Here is an 18,366-nt window from a genome sequence, read left to right as displayed (position 1 = left end):
TCAGCTGTTTCGGCCTGACAATCGGCAGTCTCCAGTAGTTGAAAAATAAACTGATCGTATGCAAGCTGGTCTTGTCAGTCAGCAGGCAGTTTTATGGTTGTAGCTAGGATTGCGAATCCACAATTTTTTCTTTTGTTAATAAAATTAAATAAAAGGAAACCGGACGTGATTCAGTCACGGCAAATTTGTGTTTAAGAAAATCAAATGGGCCCGAGATATTATGGACAGATCGACATGACATCATCATCATAAAGTCGCAAACTGTTTACGATTTTCAGAAGTCAAATTAAGACAGATGTGGCTTTATCGGATCCACTTAACTAACACAGCTTAACTTTTCAAAACTGACGTTTCAGAGAAAAGGGAATGCAAGAATTGCGAAAGGTACGTGAATCGTCAAGACCCGGAGTGGGGGGGGGGGGGGGGCTATGTGCTCAGGCGCAGATAGATAGAAGCGGGGGAGGGGGCCGAAATAGTTGGAAATTCAAATGGCATCCACAGGGTTCCGTTTTTCAGAATTCTCTGGGGATTCCCCCATAGTCTTAACATTTAAGATTTAACATTTCTAGAAATCATGGTTTCAACTCTGGGCTGTGGCTGTGAGCAACAATTTCAAATTTCCGTATGCAGTGGCGAAATGAAATGGGGTTTAACGTCCTACTGTTCTGCTCCTAACCTGGGCTAATGAAGACGGGCATAGTCCATACAGTGTGCTATGAGGGAAATTTTGCCCGGGCAGCGGCGCTACGGCCTACTCTTATATCGAATTCCAACTGCCAAGGGATCTTTTACGTGCACGCCAATATGTACACGGGACCTCGGTTTTTCGTCCCACCCGAACGACTAGACAGCTGTCCTTGTCATGCCCTCCGTCCTGCATCTGCACTGACAAGGGGAAACGTATTCTGTGGCGCGGGAACCGGAGCGCTTGGGTTGGCGTTCGCCGACCAGTTTTTACAGGTGATCGCAAAAGGTAAATTTTGCCAACCCATTTAGCGAGCGATCTTTTTGACGTACTATATAATTAGCACCTTTTTTCACCACCTCACAATTCAACTAAAAGTTTCCAAATGACGGTAATTACATCCCGTGATAATTGTCTACGGGCTTCCTCACTATTCAAAATGTATCTAGTGGGTGTTTTCCCGCACAGAAATGATTCTACAGCAATTACTAAAAACTCCCGAAATATCCCTCTCCACCCCCCATCCCCAAACTCCCTCTGGAATTTCAGGTCAGCCAATCCCTTTAAAATATAAATTCCGCTCCACTGTCAGAAACAGGCCCGTAGCTAGCCAGAAAAATGTTGGAGGGGGGGGGGGGCGACGTACCTACTTGACGGTCCACGGCGAACGGCACCGTGGACGCGCCTCCCTTCGGAATCTTAAAGGGACAATAACACTCTTGCTGGCTTGACAGCTCCAGAAAATAAATAATAGCCTTATTCTAAGTACTAGATGTTTAAGTATCCTACCTGTTGTGTAAATTATCCATTACATCCTATTTTACTTGTCCAGAGAGTTCGAAAATATTTTTAAACCCAAGTCACATTTGAAAAGGTTTACGTTAGGCTTTTCAAATCATTTAGTTGAAGTTTTCCAATTTTTTAAATTAGGTGTGTTAAGATGAAATTTGTATCACTAATTAATTGGAATATTGTAAAATAGTACAATTTGTTGACCAGAATAAAGATTGGGACATATTATTCAGTTACAACAAGAGTGGTATTTTAGGGGAAAAACCCAACACACCGTTTAATGTCAATTTTTATAATGAATTAATACGATCACATTGTAATGCATTTTCAATGACGCAAAGCATTAATTGTGATATCACTCATGTCTAAATCATTATTTCGCGCTTTGAATGCCAATCACATCCCAACATCTGATGATAATGGATAAAGCACACGACCCTTACACTTTTCTCATAAAGTGTTGTTTTAATTTTTTTGTATGTAGCTGCCAGTGGGCTAGTGAAGACAGGTGATATATACAAATATACTTGTTTACGTCTTTATACGCCCACCTTGTCAGTGGTGTACGTTTGCATTCTAAAGCTTATTGGCGCCGGCATATATGGACTTTTCTGGTTTTGTTCAGATTGTTAAAGATGCATTATGCAAGAACTAAGTCTGCCGATTGCAGATCTTCTTTCTGGGTTCAGATGTTATAATAACTATTAGAGAGAGAGAGAGAGAGAGAGAGAGAGAGAGAGAGAGATGGGGTTTAACGTCCACTCGACACACAGTAGGTCATTACGGGACTAACATGGTTTAATTTTATTTCAATAATTCGCTTGCGCGTAGGGGTGTTTAGCAGTGGGAGGAAACCGGAGGACCCGGAGAAAACCCACGAGGTTGGACAGGCGACCCTACTCCTTGTCACGTACAACCGGGGATTCGAAACCACGCCAGTTGACTCAATGACAGGCTTTATGATACCACGCGCACGTGCTAACCATTCGGCCATCCAACCCCCCAAAACTATTATTTAGACATATATTGACATGACAAGCCTATAATCAACTCTCTAGAACATCGGGCGGCTGAGATTTAAATGGATTAGAACACCCTCACTATTTAATAGACAACGTTATAATCTAGGTCATTTCCGGACTAACATATGTTTCAATTTTACTTCAATAATTCGCTTGCGCGTATGGGTCTTTAATTGTGAGAGAAAACCAGAGGGTCCGGGGAAAACCCACGTGGTTAGACAAGCGGCCCTGCTCCTTGTCACAGATCTTATGATACAACGCGCACACGCTAACCATTCGCCCATCCAACCCCCCTATAAATAAAATGAAATGGGGTTTAACGTTCCACTGTTCTGCTCCTATACTGGGCTAATGAGGACGGGAGTACGCCATACAGTGTGCTGAGGAAAATTTTGCCCGGACAGCGGCGCTACGGCCTACTCTTATATCGAATTCCAACTACCAAGGGGTCTTTTACATGCACACTAGTGTGTACACGGGCCCTCGATTTTCTGTACCATCCGAACGACTAGACAGCTGTCCTTGTTAGGCCAAGAGGCCTGCAAAACTTTCTCAACCGACACTGGGAGAGAACCCGCGACCTCCAGCTAGGTCATTGAGCCAGCGTCTTACTCACTTAGCCACCGTGGCCCCATAACGTTAAATAGAAAACCACAAACTAGGTAATTTCGGGACTAACATATGGTTCAATTTTATTTCTATAAATCGCTTGTGTGTATAGGTCTTTAGCAGTGGGAGAAAACCGGGTGACCCGGAGGAAACCCTCGAGGTTGGACAGGCGACCCTACTCCTTGTCACGTACAAGTGTTGACAGAGAGATTGAAACAGTGCCATCAAAGTGTAACTCAAGATTGTTTCGATTTGAACTTTGGATTCGCAGGCTGCATTGTAACCTCTGGGAAATGGTCACCTGCAGTGTTATATAGGGCTAAATCTATTTGTTAAGGCCAGCTTAATTTTTGTCAAGGTCGATGAGATGTAAATAATGGTAGTGCACGTGATTGTCGACGAGATTTTAGATTAGGGTTAGGGTAAGCATTGGGGCTAGGTCATAGGGGTGAGGTTTAGGGTTGGGATTAGCGCTAGCCTTGTTTACATTTCGTGACGTATGACGAAAACTTGAGCTGGTCTTATCATTTAGTACTAACCATAGCTGCCATGATGATTTAACACAAAATACATGCGTGGACGTTTAGATTACGATACTCTGCTATACACTCCTACATCTCAATGCGGTCATATTGTGTCTTTATAGTCAACTGGCGTGGTTTCCAATCCCCGGTTGTACGTGGCAGGGAGTAGGGTCGCCTGTCCAACCTCGTGGGTTTTCTCCGGGTCCTCCGGTTTCCTCCCACTGCTAAAGACCCCTACGCGCAAGCGAATTAATTAAATAAAATTAAACCATATGTTAGTCCCGAAATGACCTAGTTTGTGTCGAGTGGACGTTAAACCCCATTTCTCTCTCTCTCTCTCTTGTGTCTTTATAATATCTTGTTTTCTCTCCGAAGACTACAATTCCGACTTAATCAATTTTTAAATTTTTCATAGGGTGTTCCTCTCTAAAGGAAATGCCGTATTAATTTAGAACGATTTCTGATAACTCATTTACATTCCACGGTCTAAAATTATTAACCGTATTTTTTTTTTATGATATGAATGTGGTTGTTCATTTAAGACGAGGCATTAAAGGAACTAAATCGCTAATATTTGGGGCCTGGAATTTGGGATCTAGAAATTGACATAAATGGGACGCAACGTATATAATAATGTATATAAACTGATTTACATTCAATCGTTTCTGTTTTTACTCTAATTTCAAATCAGTTATGTTCGGCAAAATACGTCAGAAGTCTCAATCGAATGGCAAGCTATAGCGTCTGATTATTTCAGTCTACGCCGAAAGTATTTTATTGCACATGCTCTCCAGATTAGAATATGACGTCACCGTTTGACATGACTTGGGGAATATGACTAGCCTTGTTCTTCGAGTTACAAATGGCGCTGAAACGCATTATGGTACACGATTCGTGTACCAATGGCAAAATGTTTATTTGTCTCAAATATTGGATATCAGAAGCCCACCTTTTCCCGGTAAGATCACAACATCAATGTTGACCTGAATTGACAAATAATTCATGTTTTCAATGTCGAAGACTTTGGATGATACCGACTTAGAGACTTGGCTACTTTAAATCCCTTTGATTTTCGCCCGCCGGAATCATTGCGCCAGTATAGGGTGTGTCCAGACGTTTAGAGTAAAGTGTGATACGACTGATACGACTGGCCAACACTGGGATCGAACCTGTCCTGGCCAACACTGGCACTTACTGGTTGGTGAGCCAGCACCTTACTCGCTGAGCCACCATGGCTCCCCTTGGAATGAGAGAGAGGGGGGAATGGGGTTTAATGTCCACTCGACACAAACTAGGTCATTTCGGGACGAACACATGGTTCAATTTTTATTTCAACAACTCGCGTGGGAGGAAACCGGAGAACCCGGAGAAAACCCACGAGGTTGGATAGGCGACCTTACTCTTTGTCACGTCCAACCGGGAAGATACGGCTGGGGATATGGTGTTAAATATTATTCAATTATTTGAAATAAAAGACTTTTATTACAACAAAAACAAACAAATAAAATATTTCATTTAGAGTACAGCATCTCCTTAGATAAAGGCCTTGGTTTCACGAGTTTTGTGAATCTGGTTCGCTCTGAGAATGATGGACTTGGTGATAATGTTGGTAAAGAATTGACTGCTGCTGATGCTGGTCGTGTAGTCAGTAAACCCACCTTCTGAAATAATAAATTTATGAATTAAAAGTAAATAAATTGGGTAGATTGGAATCAGCGAATGGGGTAATGTACAATTTTAACCAAGGGGAACTAACTGCTATCACAAATACAGAAGAAGACATATTTAAAGAGTAACACGAGTTTGTTTTTTTTTAAAAAGAGAGAGAGAGAGAGAGAGAGAGAGAGAGAGAGAGAGAGAGAGGTCTAGCGTGACTAATATGGCTCTATTTTATTTCAATAATTCGCTTGCGCGTAGGGGTCTGTGGCAGTGAGGGGGGCGGGGGCGGAAGACCCGGAGAAACCCCACGAGGTTTGACAGGCGACTCTATTCCTTGTCACGTACAACCGGAGAGTCGAAATCACGCCAAATGACTCAGTGACAGACCATTCAACCCACCAGCTTTTTATTTTAAAGAGTCATTTTTCGTTTTGACGTAGCAAATGAGTTTGTGTGTTCATATGGGAATGCATGCATTTCTTGGAATCGACCTGTAAACCCATTGGTGGTATACAGACATTGATATGTGAGTAGGTCTGTGTTCAAATATTGAGACCCCTCTGTTTGTCCATTAAACATACATAATGCAAGAGCTAAATCTGCATATTGCAGATCTTTCTAAATGTTATCTAAATTAACTTATCAAGACCATGGTATAAATGATGCCATCGTTAGCCTGTGATATTTAGTGGATTTGAATACGTTATGTGGTGAAAGATTTAACGTAAAAATGGATAATCTAGACTTGAATCGCTAATATCTCGGTTGAGAGTGGAGCAATTTGACTGAAATTTTCAGCATATTCCCTATAGGCCTACATTATCTAATTTTTAACTATTATAGCGAGAACTGTGAGCTCCTTATCTAATCTTACCTAATGCCCCTTTAATGCGATACAGGTGGGATTTGTTTGGGGGGTTTGGGTTTGTTTTCCTTTGAGGGGGGAGGGGCATTCAAACAGAAATTCCATTTTTTTCTGGCTTGGCTTCCCGTTACTGCTAGATACACTCGATAATAATATGGCTGTTTTTTATCGTATTGTATTCGTGACCGAAGTCGACATTTGATTGGCTTCATAGCGGGAGTTTTATATGATATTTGTCGTAATATTATAGTAATTACGTGTTTGTTACTACATCTGACGTCAGCGTAAGATAAGGTTACGATGACATTAGTGAAACGGCACGATGGAGTAATGAATGGGGTTTAACTCCCCTTTTACTGCTCCTACATGGCTAAGAGAGAGAGAGAGAGAGAGAGAGAGAGGGGGGGGGGGTCTAACGTCCATTCGACACAAACTAAGTCATTTTGGAACTAACATATGTTCAATATTATTCCATTAATTCGCGTTTGGTCTTTAGCAATGGGAAGAAACCGGAGGACATGGAGAAAACCAACAAGGTTGGACAGGCGACCCTACTCCTTGTCACAGGTTACAAACGGGGAATCGAAACCCCGCCAGACTTTATAATACAGCGCGCACGTGCTAACCATTCGGCCATCCACCCCCCCCCCCCCCGGATGGTTTTCTCTGGGTCCTCCGGTTTCCCCCCACTGCTAAACACCCCTACGCGCAAGCTAATCATTGAAATAAAATTAAACCATATGTTAGACCCGAAATGACCTAGTTTGTGTCGAGTGGACGTTAAACACCATTTCTCTCTCTCTCTCTCTCTCTCTCTATCTCCCCTCTCTCTCTCTCTCTCTCTATCTGTATCTGTTGCCGCATAATCCTGCCCGGTTACATTGCATCGCAAAATAATTCTGAACACCATGTGTTAAACTCTTTTCAATACCTCTTGGGATCACGATACCGCTCTAGGAATGGCTAAATCTATTTGTTAAGGCCAACTCAATTTTTGTCGTGGTCGCTGAGATGTAAATGAGGTTAGGGCACGTGAGTGTTGGCGAGATTGTAGGTTAGGGTTATGGGTTATGGTAAGCATTGGGACTAGGGCCAGGGCTAGGGTTAGGGTTGGAATTAGCGCTACACCTGTTTACATCTCGTAACCTATGATGAAAAATTGAGCTGGCCTTATCATTTAGCACTAACCACTAATGAATTATAATATTTACCTTCTCGTCGTGGGGTAATGTTATAATTTGAGAAAAAGACCTTTCTCTCTGAAACGGTGCTGATGATGGATGAACTGGAGCTGAACAGTTTGCTGGTGAAGGTGCTCGTGGTGGCTGCTGTGCCGGTTTTGAGGCTCGATGGTCAACAAATATTGGTTGTTTTTCAGTGAACATTCTGTTAAAATTCCAGTCTCTGTTGCTTAATTCTAGTTTATATTTTCTTACTTCCTTTCTGAGCCTCTCTAATTCTTCACTATCCTATTATTATGGAAAAGACAGGAATGGAAAAATTGAATATACAGTAAATTCAACTGTTTTCCCTTAATAAAATAGAACAGTCCATAAAAGAACTTTTATCAAACTAGAAAAAGCACATCATCGCCAGTTCAGCGAAATTGGACGAAGGTTTTGGCCTGTTGGGGGTATTTGAGATGCCGGAGCAATGTAGAACTTAACCCCGGGAACATTCGATAAAATTACACCAACATTTTATTTCACACCCAGATATTTGTAAGAGCCGATTACGGAATGGGATATTGCAAACTGGGGGTGTCAATTTCAATGCTACACATAATGGGGGTAGGGGGCACCCTGAACACACCCTACCCTGACATGGTCTAGGGACCTGTATTTTATTTGGACATGTATTGCGATTTCCCGTTTTGGTTGGTCCAGGAATAATTTCAGATTTGTGTGGATTGTTTATTGGGTCATGATTAATAAACAGAATCCCTGGGAAAATTCAAAATCTTCAATTACAGATTTTCGTGTACATTTTGTCCTTCAATGCCCGTGAACTGATGCAGAACCGAGTTTTGACATAGGGTACGAAGCTGTCTCACTAACCAGGAAATCCCGATTGGGTCCTCGAATTTGTTTGACTGCTTTTTCATTCATCAGTGGTGCAAGACGGAGGACCTGCCAAGAAAAAGCATATATTCCTTCGAATAGCGCGAAAACCAATTTCCACCTGAGTACTGCTACTAGTCGGCGTGCATGTAAGATCCCTTGACAATTGGGCTTCGACGAAGAGCAGGCGGGAATGTCTCTCCACAGTGCGTACATAATTTGTTGATTATGTTTTCAACATAATTTGATGTTATTTTGAACATAATTTGATTATGTTCTGAACATAATTTGATTATGTTCTGAACATAATTTGATTATGTTTTGAACATAATTTGATCATGTTTTGAACATAATTTGATCATGTTTTGAACATAATTTGGTTATGTTTTATAATTTTAACACTTACTGAATGGTGAGCGCTTTTAGAAATTCGACCGACATGATTGGACACCGCTTCTGAAACTCTCCTATTAAAATCTTTTTTAGCATTTTTTAACTCATTTTCTAATTGTTTATTTCTACCAATGAGCATGTCTCGATTTTTAAGACTCTCATCAAGTGAACAGTGCATGTGTTGAAGTTCGTCTTGTAGCATCAGCGTGTTGCGATCAGATTCGCGTATGGCAAAATTCATATCTTTATCCACCTCTTTTAGTTTTTTCTCTAATAAATTCGAATGTTTTCGTAGTTTTTCTAACTCACTCTCCCTTTTAAATAGTTCTTCACTTTTAGACGTAAGCTGCTCAGAGACGCCCTGACGTAATTTTTCAATATCACTCTGCGCACCGATTAACATATCCCGTAAGTTTTGACATTCGGTTTTTTCCTCTTGCAATAATATTTCTGTCTGTTTAAGTCTTTTCTCGTAATCGTCCTGCTGAGATTTTAAAGCCTCCCGATGTTTTTCTTCAATATTTTTTGATGTTGATTTGTTTTTACTTAATTCCGAAAGTTCCGCCTCTAATTTTGCTATCCTTTGTTTGGCGTCACCAATAACAAGTTCTATTTCGTGTTCATAAGCATCTTTCAATGCCTCCATTTCCACTTCCTTCTCGTGATTTCGCGTGAATAACATGTGGACAACCTGGGTCAGTTCTGCAACTTTTTTCGACATACGAAATTCGAAGCTTCTTTTCGGTTTATCCATCTTGACACAGTCGTTTAGCTGGTGGACTTCAACTGGAATTTATGTCTTTGCCTTTAGTCGTATATTTGGCACTGCATCTGTAAGGGAGACATCAGAAAAAAGATTATTCACAACATGCACACGGAAAATCCACGAGGTTGGACAAGCGACCCTACTCCTTTTCACGTACAAGCGGGGAATCGAAATCCACGCCAGTTGACTCAATAACAGACCGTATGATACAGCTAACCATTCGGCCATCCAACCCCCCTTCAGCAGCTGAACCAGAGCCCACAAAATAAAATGAAATATATTTAATAAGTGTACCTAATAAATATTATAAAAAACATAATTTTAAGGTTCTCACTTATATTTAGTCAGAAATATAAAGCTCTCCAAGGGGAGGGGGGTATAATGAATTGTTAATTTAACGAGCCACAATAATCAAGAACACTTGATGCAACTTCTTATTATATTTTTTTAGATGATCATATCACATAGGTAATGTGAAATGAAATGAAGTTTAACGCCCTACTTTTCTTGTCGGGAAAGATTAATATATTTAGAAATGTTTAATGACCGCTTCCACCGAAGGTGATATCGCAGACAAATTGTCTTATTGTCATTTTTATTTTATTACCGGGGTGAATCTGAATCCACGAGGTTGAGAAGGCGCCCCTATCTCCAAGCAACCTACGCTCACACCAGTGATCGAAACCACAACCGCAACCAGAGGTGACCATCCAGCTAGAGGTCGATGCGTAACTGTAGATCACTAGGCCATCCCAACCTGCCTTGTTTAGAAATGAAATGAAATGGGTTTAACGTCCTGCTGTCCTTCTCCGAACTGGGCTAATGAAGACGGGCATACGCCATACAGTGTGCTACGAGGGAAATTTTGTCCGGACTGCGGCACTACGGCCTACTCTTATATCGAATTCCAACTGCCAAGGGATCTTTTACGTGCACGCCAATGTGTACACGGGATCTCGGTTTTTCGTCCCATCCGAACAACTAGACAGCTGTCCATGTCAGGCCCTCCTTCTTGCATCACTGACAAGGGAGAACCACGCCGGAAAATCTGGATGAACTTTCTCGGCCAGTGCAGGGATCGAACACCCGACCTTTAGGCTAGCGAGCCAGCGTCTTACCCACCGTGACCCCCCCCCACCCCATCCCCATTCCCCCTTCCCACCCCTCCCTCTTATTTAGAAATCATTTATCCATCTTTTTGTAGTTTTCAGCAGCTGAACCAGGGCCCACAAAATAAATGCCCATAAAAAGCCAACATATTTATTTACAACTTGAATCAATCATAAACATTTGTGTTATTTCGGACTAGATATAACCATATTTTACAATCTTAGAAACGTAAACAAAATTCCCAACAGAACACTTACACGTGTCTTGGTAATCTCCAGATTAGATATCAATAACTATGCGCTAGCTCGTCTGGCTAACAGGTTTATTTGCAAGCTTCAAGAATTATAGAATTCATGCTGCTAGTAACTGTTACTCCTCAATACAAACATATAAAATCCATTATGTTTAATTTGCGCAGAGGCGGATCCAGAGAGGTGGGGTGGGGGTATAAACCCCCTCCTGCTCAGCTACATATAAAAATTGTAAAACAACACTTTTTATGAGAAAAGTGTCGCGGCCGTGTGCTTTATCCTTTATCGTCAGATGGTGGGATGGGATGGGCATTCAACGCGCGAGATAATAATGTATTCAAATGTGATATCACAATTAATGCTTTGTCTCTATGGCATTGAATCCCAATGTATTAATTGACAATAAAAATTGACCGTCAAACGGGGTGTTGGATTTCTCTCTTTAAAAAATGAAATGAAATGAAATGGAGTTTAACGTCCTACTGTTTTGCTCCGAACTGGGCTAATGAAGACGGGCATACACCATACAGTGTGCTATGGGGGAAATTTTGCTTTGACAGTGGCACTACAATATATTCTTATTTCGAATTCCAACTGTCAAGGGATCTTTTGCGCGCACGCCAATGTGTACACGGGACCTCGGTTTTTCATACCATCCGAACGACTAGAGAGCTGTCCTTGACAGTGTGTATGTATATACGCCAAAACGACGATAGAGACCATGTATTCCTCAAACAATTCCAAGACCCGGGGGGGGGGGGGGGACTCAAGCCCTTCCTCCCCCCGATCCCTACAGCCACAGTGTTTCAGGTACCGGGCAAACCCCTTCCTGCAAAAATTCCTGGATCCGGCCGATATGCGTTGACTGCCTGTTAGTTTTATGGGGTTGATTTTAAAATTGTATTGTCATGTTAGAACTGTTTTCGCATATCCAACAACTAGTCTTTATCGGATGGGTTACTGCTTTATCTACGAAAAGCGCGATTGAGTTTGCAAGATGATCGCCCCTTTTCTTTTAATTAAGCTCTCTTTTTATGGAATAACTTAAGTTCACATATAAAATTATAGCCTCCCCTTTTATGGAATAACTTAAAAAGCTCTTTGTTTCTAGGGAATAAGCTCTTTGTTTTTAGGGAATAAGCTCCCAGTTCTTAAAAGACAATGTATCTCTTTTTTTAAATCACGCTTAAAAACCCCTTTATTTGTTTAATCCGCATTAGTGGCTTTATTTCCCCACAAAATTTATCTTTATATTATTGTCTGTCTTTACATTCTTTTTATGTGTGCATTTTAACACTTTCAGCAACTGGTAACAACCACAAAGATATGCGGGCACCATAATATTTTACAGTCTTAGCTCCCCTTGTGGTCTTAATCTCGCCCTGTTTTGCTTTCTTTAACGTCTGCTTCAACAAAAGTTATATCACAGACAAGACATAGGAGAGTCGAAGTTTCTTCCTGTTTTTAGAATATCCATTTGCGGCCTTTGCCCATGGAGTGGTTTAGTGAGTAGTAATTCCCCTTTTTTAAAGATACATTATGCGAGATTAGATAAAAAAAACTGACAGTTCTCACTATAAAAGTTAACAACTAGATAATGTAAAGGGAATTTGCTGAAAATTTCAGTCAAATTGAATTCTGGGCCTTACTAAAGTCGGTACGATAAAAAACATAGTCTCCCATAATGTATCTTTTATAAAACATCGTTTATGAAGACATATCCGGATCGGTTGATGTCGTCGTTGTGTTTCAAGGGGCCTGTTTCACGAAATTTTAACTAAGATAAAATCCAAATTTTAGTAATTTGATTGGATAATATTAGATTGATTTTAGTGCTTAGCCAATCAAAATTGAAGTATGTACTAAAATTGGATTTTATCTTTAGTTAAGATTTCGAGAAACTGGGCCCTTGTCCGTCTTATCGTAAACTTCCATTACTCCACTATACTCTGTACATATATATGTATGCATCATTAACTTTATGACGTCATAAGATTTATGTTAAGTAAATGAAATGAAATGGGGTATTAACTTAAGTATAACAGTTCTGCTCTGACTAATATAAGCTAATAAAGACATGCAGTGTGCTATGATGGAAATTTTACCCGGGCAGCGGCGCTACGACCTATATACTGTTATATCGACTTTCAACTGCCAATGTATCTTCTACGTGCACGCCAATGTGTACACGGGACCTCGGTTTTTCGTCCCATCCGAACGACTAGACACCTTTCCTTGCCAGGCCCTCCTTAGTAAATGTACAAGTATGTTTAAATCCATAAGGTTCTATGTAATATTTGCTTAATTGAGGTTATCTTCCGCTTCCATCGCCGTCAAATCTAATTAAAACACAGATCTATATTTCGTTTCGCTTTTTTTATACTTTTGATGGCCTACACTACATGAAGATCTGACATGTTGTTCTCGATGGTCGTGTCAGAGGTCATACGCGGGGTTTTTGACCCTATGACGTCAGACATCGATTAATCAATCGACGTTGACATTTCTAGTGGTTTTCCCACAGTTCTGTGCATGGCACGCCAAGAAGTCGCCGTAACAGACCGTTTCATTGGCTTATCCCTAGCTTCAACCAAAACGTCGGTAATATAACAACTGTTCCAGATCCTAGTGTTGTAAAGACAAGTAAAACGAAATTTTGAACTATAGAATATGAAACGAAATAGGATCTGTGTTTTAATCAGATTGATCGCCGTCAGATGTTTCGGGGTGGGGGGGGGGGGGGTACAAAGGATATTCGTCGCCACCGCAACCTCGCTAAAGGCACAGTCATGCATTTTGAGAGACAGCGTATATTGGGGTCTCTCAGAATCATTCTTGCTCGCTCCATTATAGGACGTTGATCCTGGGAGTTTTGTAACCAGTTGGAATTTAAAATAAGAGTAGGCCGTTAGCGCCGCTGCCCGGGCAGATTTCTCTCATCTCATTTCATTTTATTTTTAACAATAAGAATTGTTATAGGTTATAAGTATATCTAACTTCTAAATGTCCCTCAAAGATATTATTACTATTCATCTCTGCGAGCCACGGTGGCCCAGGGAGTAGGACGTTGGTTCGTTAACCTGGAGGTCCCGGGTTCGAAAAGGTTCATTGAGATTTTCCGGCGTGGTCCTCCTTTGTTAGTGGTGTAGGACGGAGGGTCTGGCAAGGGGCAACGAATAGCCGTTCGGGTGGGACGACAAACCAAGGTCCCGAGTACACTTTGGGGTACACGTAAAAGATCCCTTGACAGTTGGAATTTGAAATAAGAGTAGGTCATAGCGCCGCTGTCCGGGCAAAGTTTCCCTCATAGCATACTGTATGGCGTATGCCCGTCTTCATTAGCCCAGTCAGTGAAGAACAGTAGGACGTTAAACCCCATTTCATTTTATTTTATTTCTATCGATCAAGTTATGACTTGTTCATTATATCACAAGCGTTAGATAAACACATCACGTCATGTTGGAGTACCATAGTATGAAGTTATAATTAAATGCAATTACCATATCATCAAAGGCTTTATGTTGACACATAAATTGATATTTTTTTCAACAAGACCCATTATTTAATAATGCGTATAATATACTCAGAATTTTATTTATTTAATATGGTAAGTAAATTCTATAAGTAGTCGGTACACAGGTAAGTATATGCGATAAGTAGTCGGTACACATATAGGGAGTTTATAACATTGGTATAAGAAGGGCGAATCCAGGGACAGGGAGCTGTGACACCTAAACACAGAGAGAGAGAGAGAGAGAGAGAGAGAGGGGGGGGATGGGGGGAATCTCCACTCGACACAAACTAGGTCATTTCGGGATTAACGCATGGTTCAATTTTTATTTCAATAATTTGCTTGCGCCTAGGGGTCTTTAGCAGTGGGAGGAAAACGGAGGACCCGGAGAAAACCCACGAGGCTGGACCGGCGACCCTGCTCACATACAACCGGGGAATCGAAACCACGCCAGTTGACTCAATGACAGATCTTATTATACAGCGCGCACGTGCTAACCACTCGGCCCTCCAACCCATCCGACACCTAGAGAAATTGAAGTGCTCGTTTATAAACACAGTCTCCAATATTTATTAAAATTTTGACAAATGGTTCATTCCCTTTGAGTATATCTATAATCTTTAGAGTCAGAAACCAGAAAATGTTTGGCACCTCTCCACTCGGAACCCTATAAAAGTGTCCATTTAATATTACCCCTTGAGCTTATTTGTGATCTTGGGGGTAGACCCCAAGTAATTTGTAGCATCGCACCACTAGGTACCCTTTAAATGTGTACGTTTAAAATTGGGAGGCTCCGCGAATCAGGCGCTGGCCCATTAACCTTGGAGTCCTAGGTTCGAAACAGATGTTGGTCGACGAAGTTCCCCGTGATTTTCCTAGCGTGGTGTCGCTGGCAAGGAACGACGTCTAGTCGTTCGGATGGTACGAAAAATTGGGGTCCTGTGTACTCTTTAGTGTGCACGTAAAAGAACCCTTGACAATGAAAAGTAGGCAGATACGCCGCTGTCCAAGCAAAATTCCCTCACAGCATACTGCATTGCGTATACCCGTCTTCATTAGCCCGGTTGATGCAGAACAGTTGGAGCAGACGTCAAACACCCTTTCATTACATGTTTAAAATTATCCTATTGCGTTTATTTATGGCCTCCAGTGTGCAAATGTAAACACTTAATAGTACACTACCCCACCCCATTATTATAAAAAAAGTCACTGGTCCATGCTTGTCATATACAAATGATATAAGAGGTTTATTTACTGAATGTTTATGTATGTACATACATACAACAATACAAAGGTACATATATACTAACAATGAAACGGTCTATTTATAACTTTAATATACCACGGTGGACTGCCCACCCTGTAGGTATATTACTAATATAAAGAAACTGCCCAAATAATAAATTAAAAACTAGTTTCATATTAATTATTTTACCAAAAAATAAATAAAAAAAAACCCCAAAGCACATAGACACTGACCTTGTCATGCCATGATAAATCCATAACAGTAAATATAAAACCACCGTATATTAATTCTTAACACGACAGAATACAGGTGCTCTAACACGAGCCGAAAAGGTTAATTTGAATCATTTCCGGCGCGTTGTTAAGCTGTTGCTATAGACGCTCGTTTAATCTTTATTCTTTCAGTGGCATTATCTTTTTTATCTTAAATCGTCGACAAACAAAGTTTAAATCTGATTAAGCCGATAAAGAAAAACAGAACGAATACGGTTTCTTTTTTTGATAATCAAAACCCGTTATAAAAATCACCCCATAAAGTTGAAACCATATCTTAAATAAACTCTTGAAAAATATTTTAAAAATAACAACCTAGACTTAAGCTGGCGAAAAAAATATTTTTGTTGCGGGAGCTTATCTTATTTGTTTTTTAATATAAACTTTTAAAGTAAATGTATGTCACCTTCCCAATGTATGAGATAGTGGGCTAGCAAGGAAAAGTCTCCAGTCGTTCGAATGGAACGAAAAACAGGGATTTATGTGTGTCCTCGTTGGGGTGCAGGTAAAGGAATCTTTGGAAGTTGTAATTCGATTAAGAGTAGGCGGAAAACCGCTATATGGTCAAAACTCCACTCATGACACACTGCATTGTCTTTATAGCCTGATGGGGGGGGGGGGAATGGTTAGGGAGTGCGCGTCATTGAGTCAACTGGCGGGGTTTCGATTTCCCGGTTGTACGTGACAAGGAGTAAGGTCGCCTGTGCAACCTCGTGGGTTTTCTCAGGGTCCCCCGGTTCCCTCCCACTGCTAAAGAATCCTACGCGCAAGCGCGTTATTGAAATAAAATTGAACCATGTGTTAGTCCCGAAATGATCTAGTTTGTGTCAAGTTGACGTTAAACCCCATTTCTCTCTCTCTCTCTCTCTCTCTCTCTCTCTCTCTCTCTCCCAGTTGACGCAGAAAAGTAGGACGTTTAACCCTATTTCATTTAATAATATAGGTACACTTCTATTAAATGCTCCATACTTACCTTCATACACTCATTCGCTGAGATCAAAGACATTAATTCAATATGAATCTATATCCGAATAAGACTTAGGAAATAAACAACATTAACCAAGCTTACAAGCAATGAAGTTGAGAGATCGACCAACAAGTATGAACGGCTTTCAGATTTCTTTACACAAGCTACCTTTTCAAGTGAATCAATTTAAATCAATAAGCCATAAGATATTGATCATTCATATAGAAAATCAACACCGATCAATCGTTTTTCTACATTATTATAATGATAGATAATCGCTTTATAAAACATAATCTATATATGACCTGTTATATACCGTACTGCACCTAATATTTATAGATTACATTCACGTTATATATTTAGTCAACCAACGCCCCTCCCCCCTCTTCCGCCTCTATATATTTAAAGTGCACGCTTTATCTTTGACTATGAGAGAGAGAGAGAGAGAGAGAGAGAGAGAACGAGAGAGGGGGGGGGTAACGTCCACTCAAAACAAACTGGGTAATTTCCGGACTAACATACAGTTCAATTTTATTTTCTATTTCATTGCAAAAAGTTCCCCCCCCCCCCCCGTAAATAAATTGTCGACCATAAAAACAATAGATATACATTGTCCGTCAATTTTACAGCACCCCCTGAGAACACAACACCCCCCCCCCCCCCGTTGCTCTGAGCTAGTTACGGCCCTGGCGCGTAGGCATCTTTAGCAGTGGGAGGAAACCGGAGGATCCTGAGAAAACCCACGAGGTTGGACAGGCGACCCTATTCCTTGTCACGTACAACCGGGGAATCGAAACCACGCCAGTTGATAACCTTGACTAAACAAAAAACTGACAAAATATTTATTTTCCTGTCCATGAAAAGCAAAATTGGTGGCCCTTTTTCGCGGTTAGAATTATTTGACAAGGCTAAATGCATAATTAGCAACTCTAACTCAAGACCTAGCCCTACACCCTAACCTAAATAACAATTCTCGGCAACAATCACGTGCCATAACCCTGTCTACATTGAGACATTGAGGAAATATGCATGTGCGCTTGTCAAATAGGTCTAACCCTCTTTTTTTTCGAAAACGTATGGCTGTCTAGTATGGTGGCCCTTTGTCAAAGATGACAGTTCAAAGCAATGTCCGCTTTCCTCCGTCCGTCGACTGCATGTGCCAGTTATTTGTATCATCCGGCTCCCCAGCAAATGCGGGAAACAAATACACTCTCCCATTAGATCTATTGACATTTTGAAAACCATTGTGGAGTTTGCACTTATTGTAATCAGCAAATATATAATTCATTTACCAACCATGCATTAGCAGAATAACTCCATCAAAAAAACAAACAAACATATAAAACTGACAAAGGAGCTTTAACAAACTGTTCGATGTGTCACGTTTTATCAACAAACGTTAATAATTAACGTAACAATACAAGAAACAATAACGACATATTTATTTAAAATCTATCAATTAGATTTAGGGGGTTGGATTCCCGAATGGTTAGCGCGTGCAAGCAGTATCATAAGGTCTGTCATTGAGTCAACTGGCGTGGTTTCGATTCCCTGGCTGTACGTGACAACGAGTAGGGTCGCCTGTCAAACCTCGTGTGTTTTCTCTGGGTCCTCCGGTTTCCTCCCACTGCTAA

At 40.8% G+C, this 18,366-nt stretch overlaps 1 protein-coding gene across 2 annotated transcripts; it reads right to left on the bottom strand.

Annotated features, from left to right (window-relative positions):
- Nucleotides 1-5,101: 5,101 nt before the first annotated feature.
- Nucleotides 5,102-16,882, bottom strand: LOC126819716 (protein FAM184A). 2 transcript variants are annotated; one of them, XM_050547921.2, is made up of 4 exons: nucleotides 16,739-16,882; nucleotides 8,623-9,440; nucleotides 7,368-7,625; nucleotides 5,102-5,293 (listed from the first exon to the last, which is right to left on the bottom strand). In XM_050547921.2, exons 2-4 carry the CDS (start codon nucleotides 9,361-9,363, stop codon nucleotides 5,144-5,146), a joined length of 1,149 nt encoding a protein of 382 aa, XP_050403878.1. In that variant the 5' UTR covers nucleotides 9,364-9,440; nucleotides 16,739-16,882; the 3' UTR covers nucleotides 5,102-5,143. The 2 variants fall into 2 exon arrangements, with proteins under 2 accessions (XP_050403878.1, XP_050403877.1); XM_050547920.2 differs by lacking the exon at nucleotides 16,739-16,882 and adding an exon at nucleotides 15,727-15,841.
- Between the last annotated feature and the right edge of the window lie 1,484 nt (nucleotides 16,883-18,366).

Source organism: Patella vulgata, chromosome 4 (genome assembly GCF_932274485.2).
Source record: "Patella vulgata chromosome 4, xgPatVulg1.2, whole genome shotgun sequence".
NCBI lineage: Eukaryota > Metazoa > Mollusca > Gastropoda > Patellidae > Patella > Patella vulgata.
The sequence above is the reverse complement of the archived record's forward strand: the minus strand, read 5'-3'. Positions and strand labels throughout refer to the sequence as shown.

Coding starts and splice junctions, on each gene's coding strand:
- LOC126819716 (XM_050547921.2), bottom strand. CDS start 9,363: ATGGATAAACCGAAAAGAAGCTTCGAATTTCGTATGTCGAAAAAAGTT. Junction 7,626..8,622: donor CTAAAAGCGCTCACCATTCA/GTAAGTGTTAAA, acceptor CCATAATAATAG/GATAGTGAAGAATTAGAGAG. Junction 5,294..7,367: donor CATTACCCCACGACGAGAAG/GTAAATATTATA, acceptor TTATTATTTCAG/AAGGTGGGTTTACTGACTAC.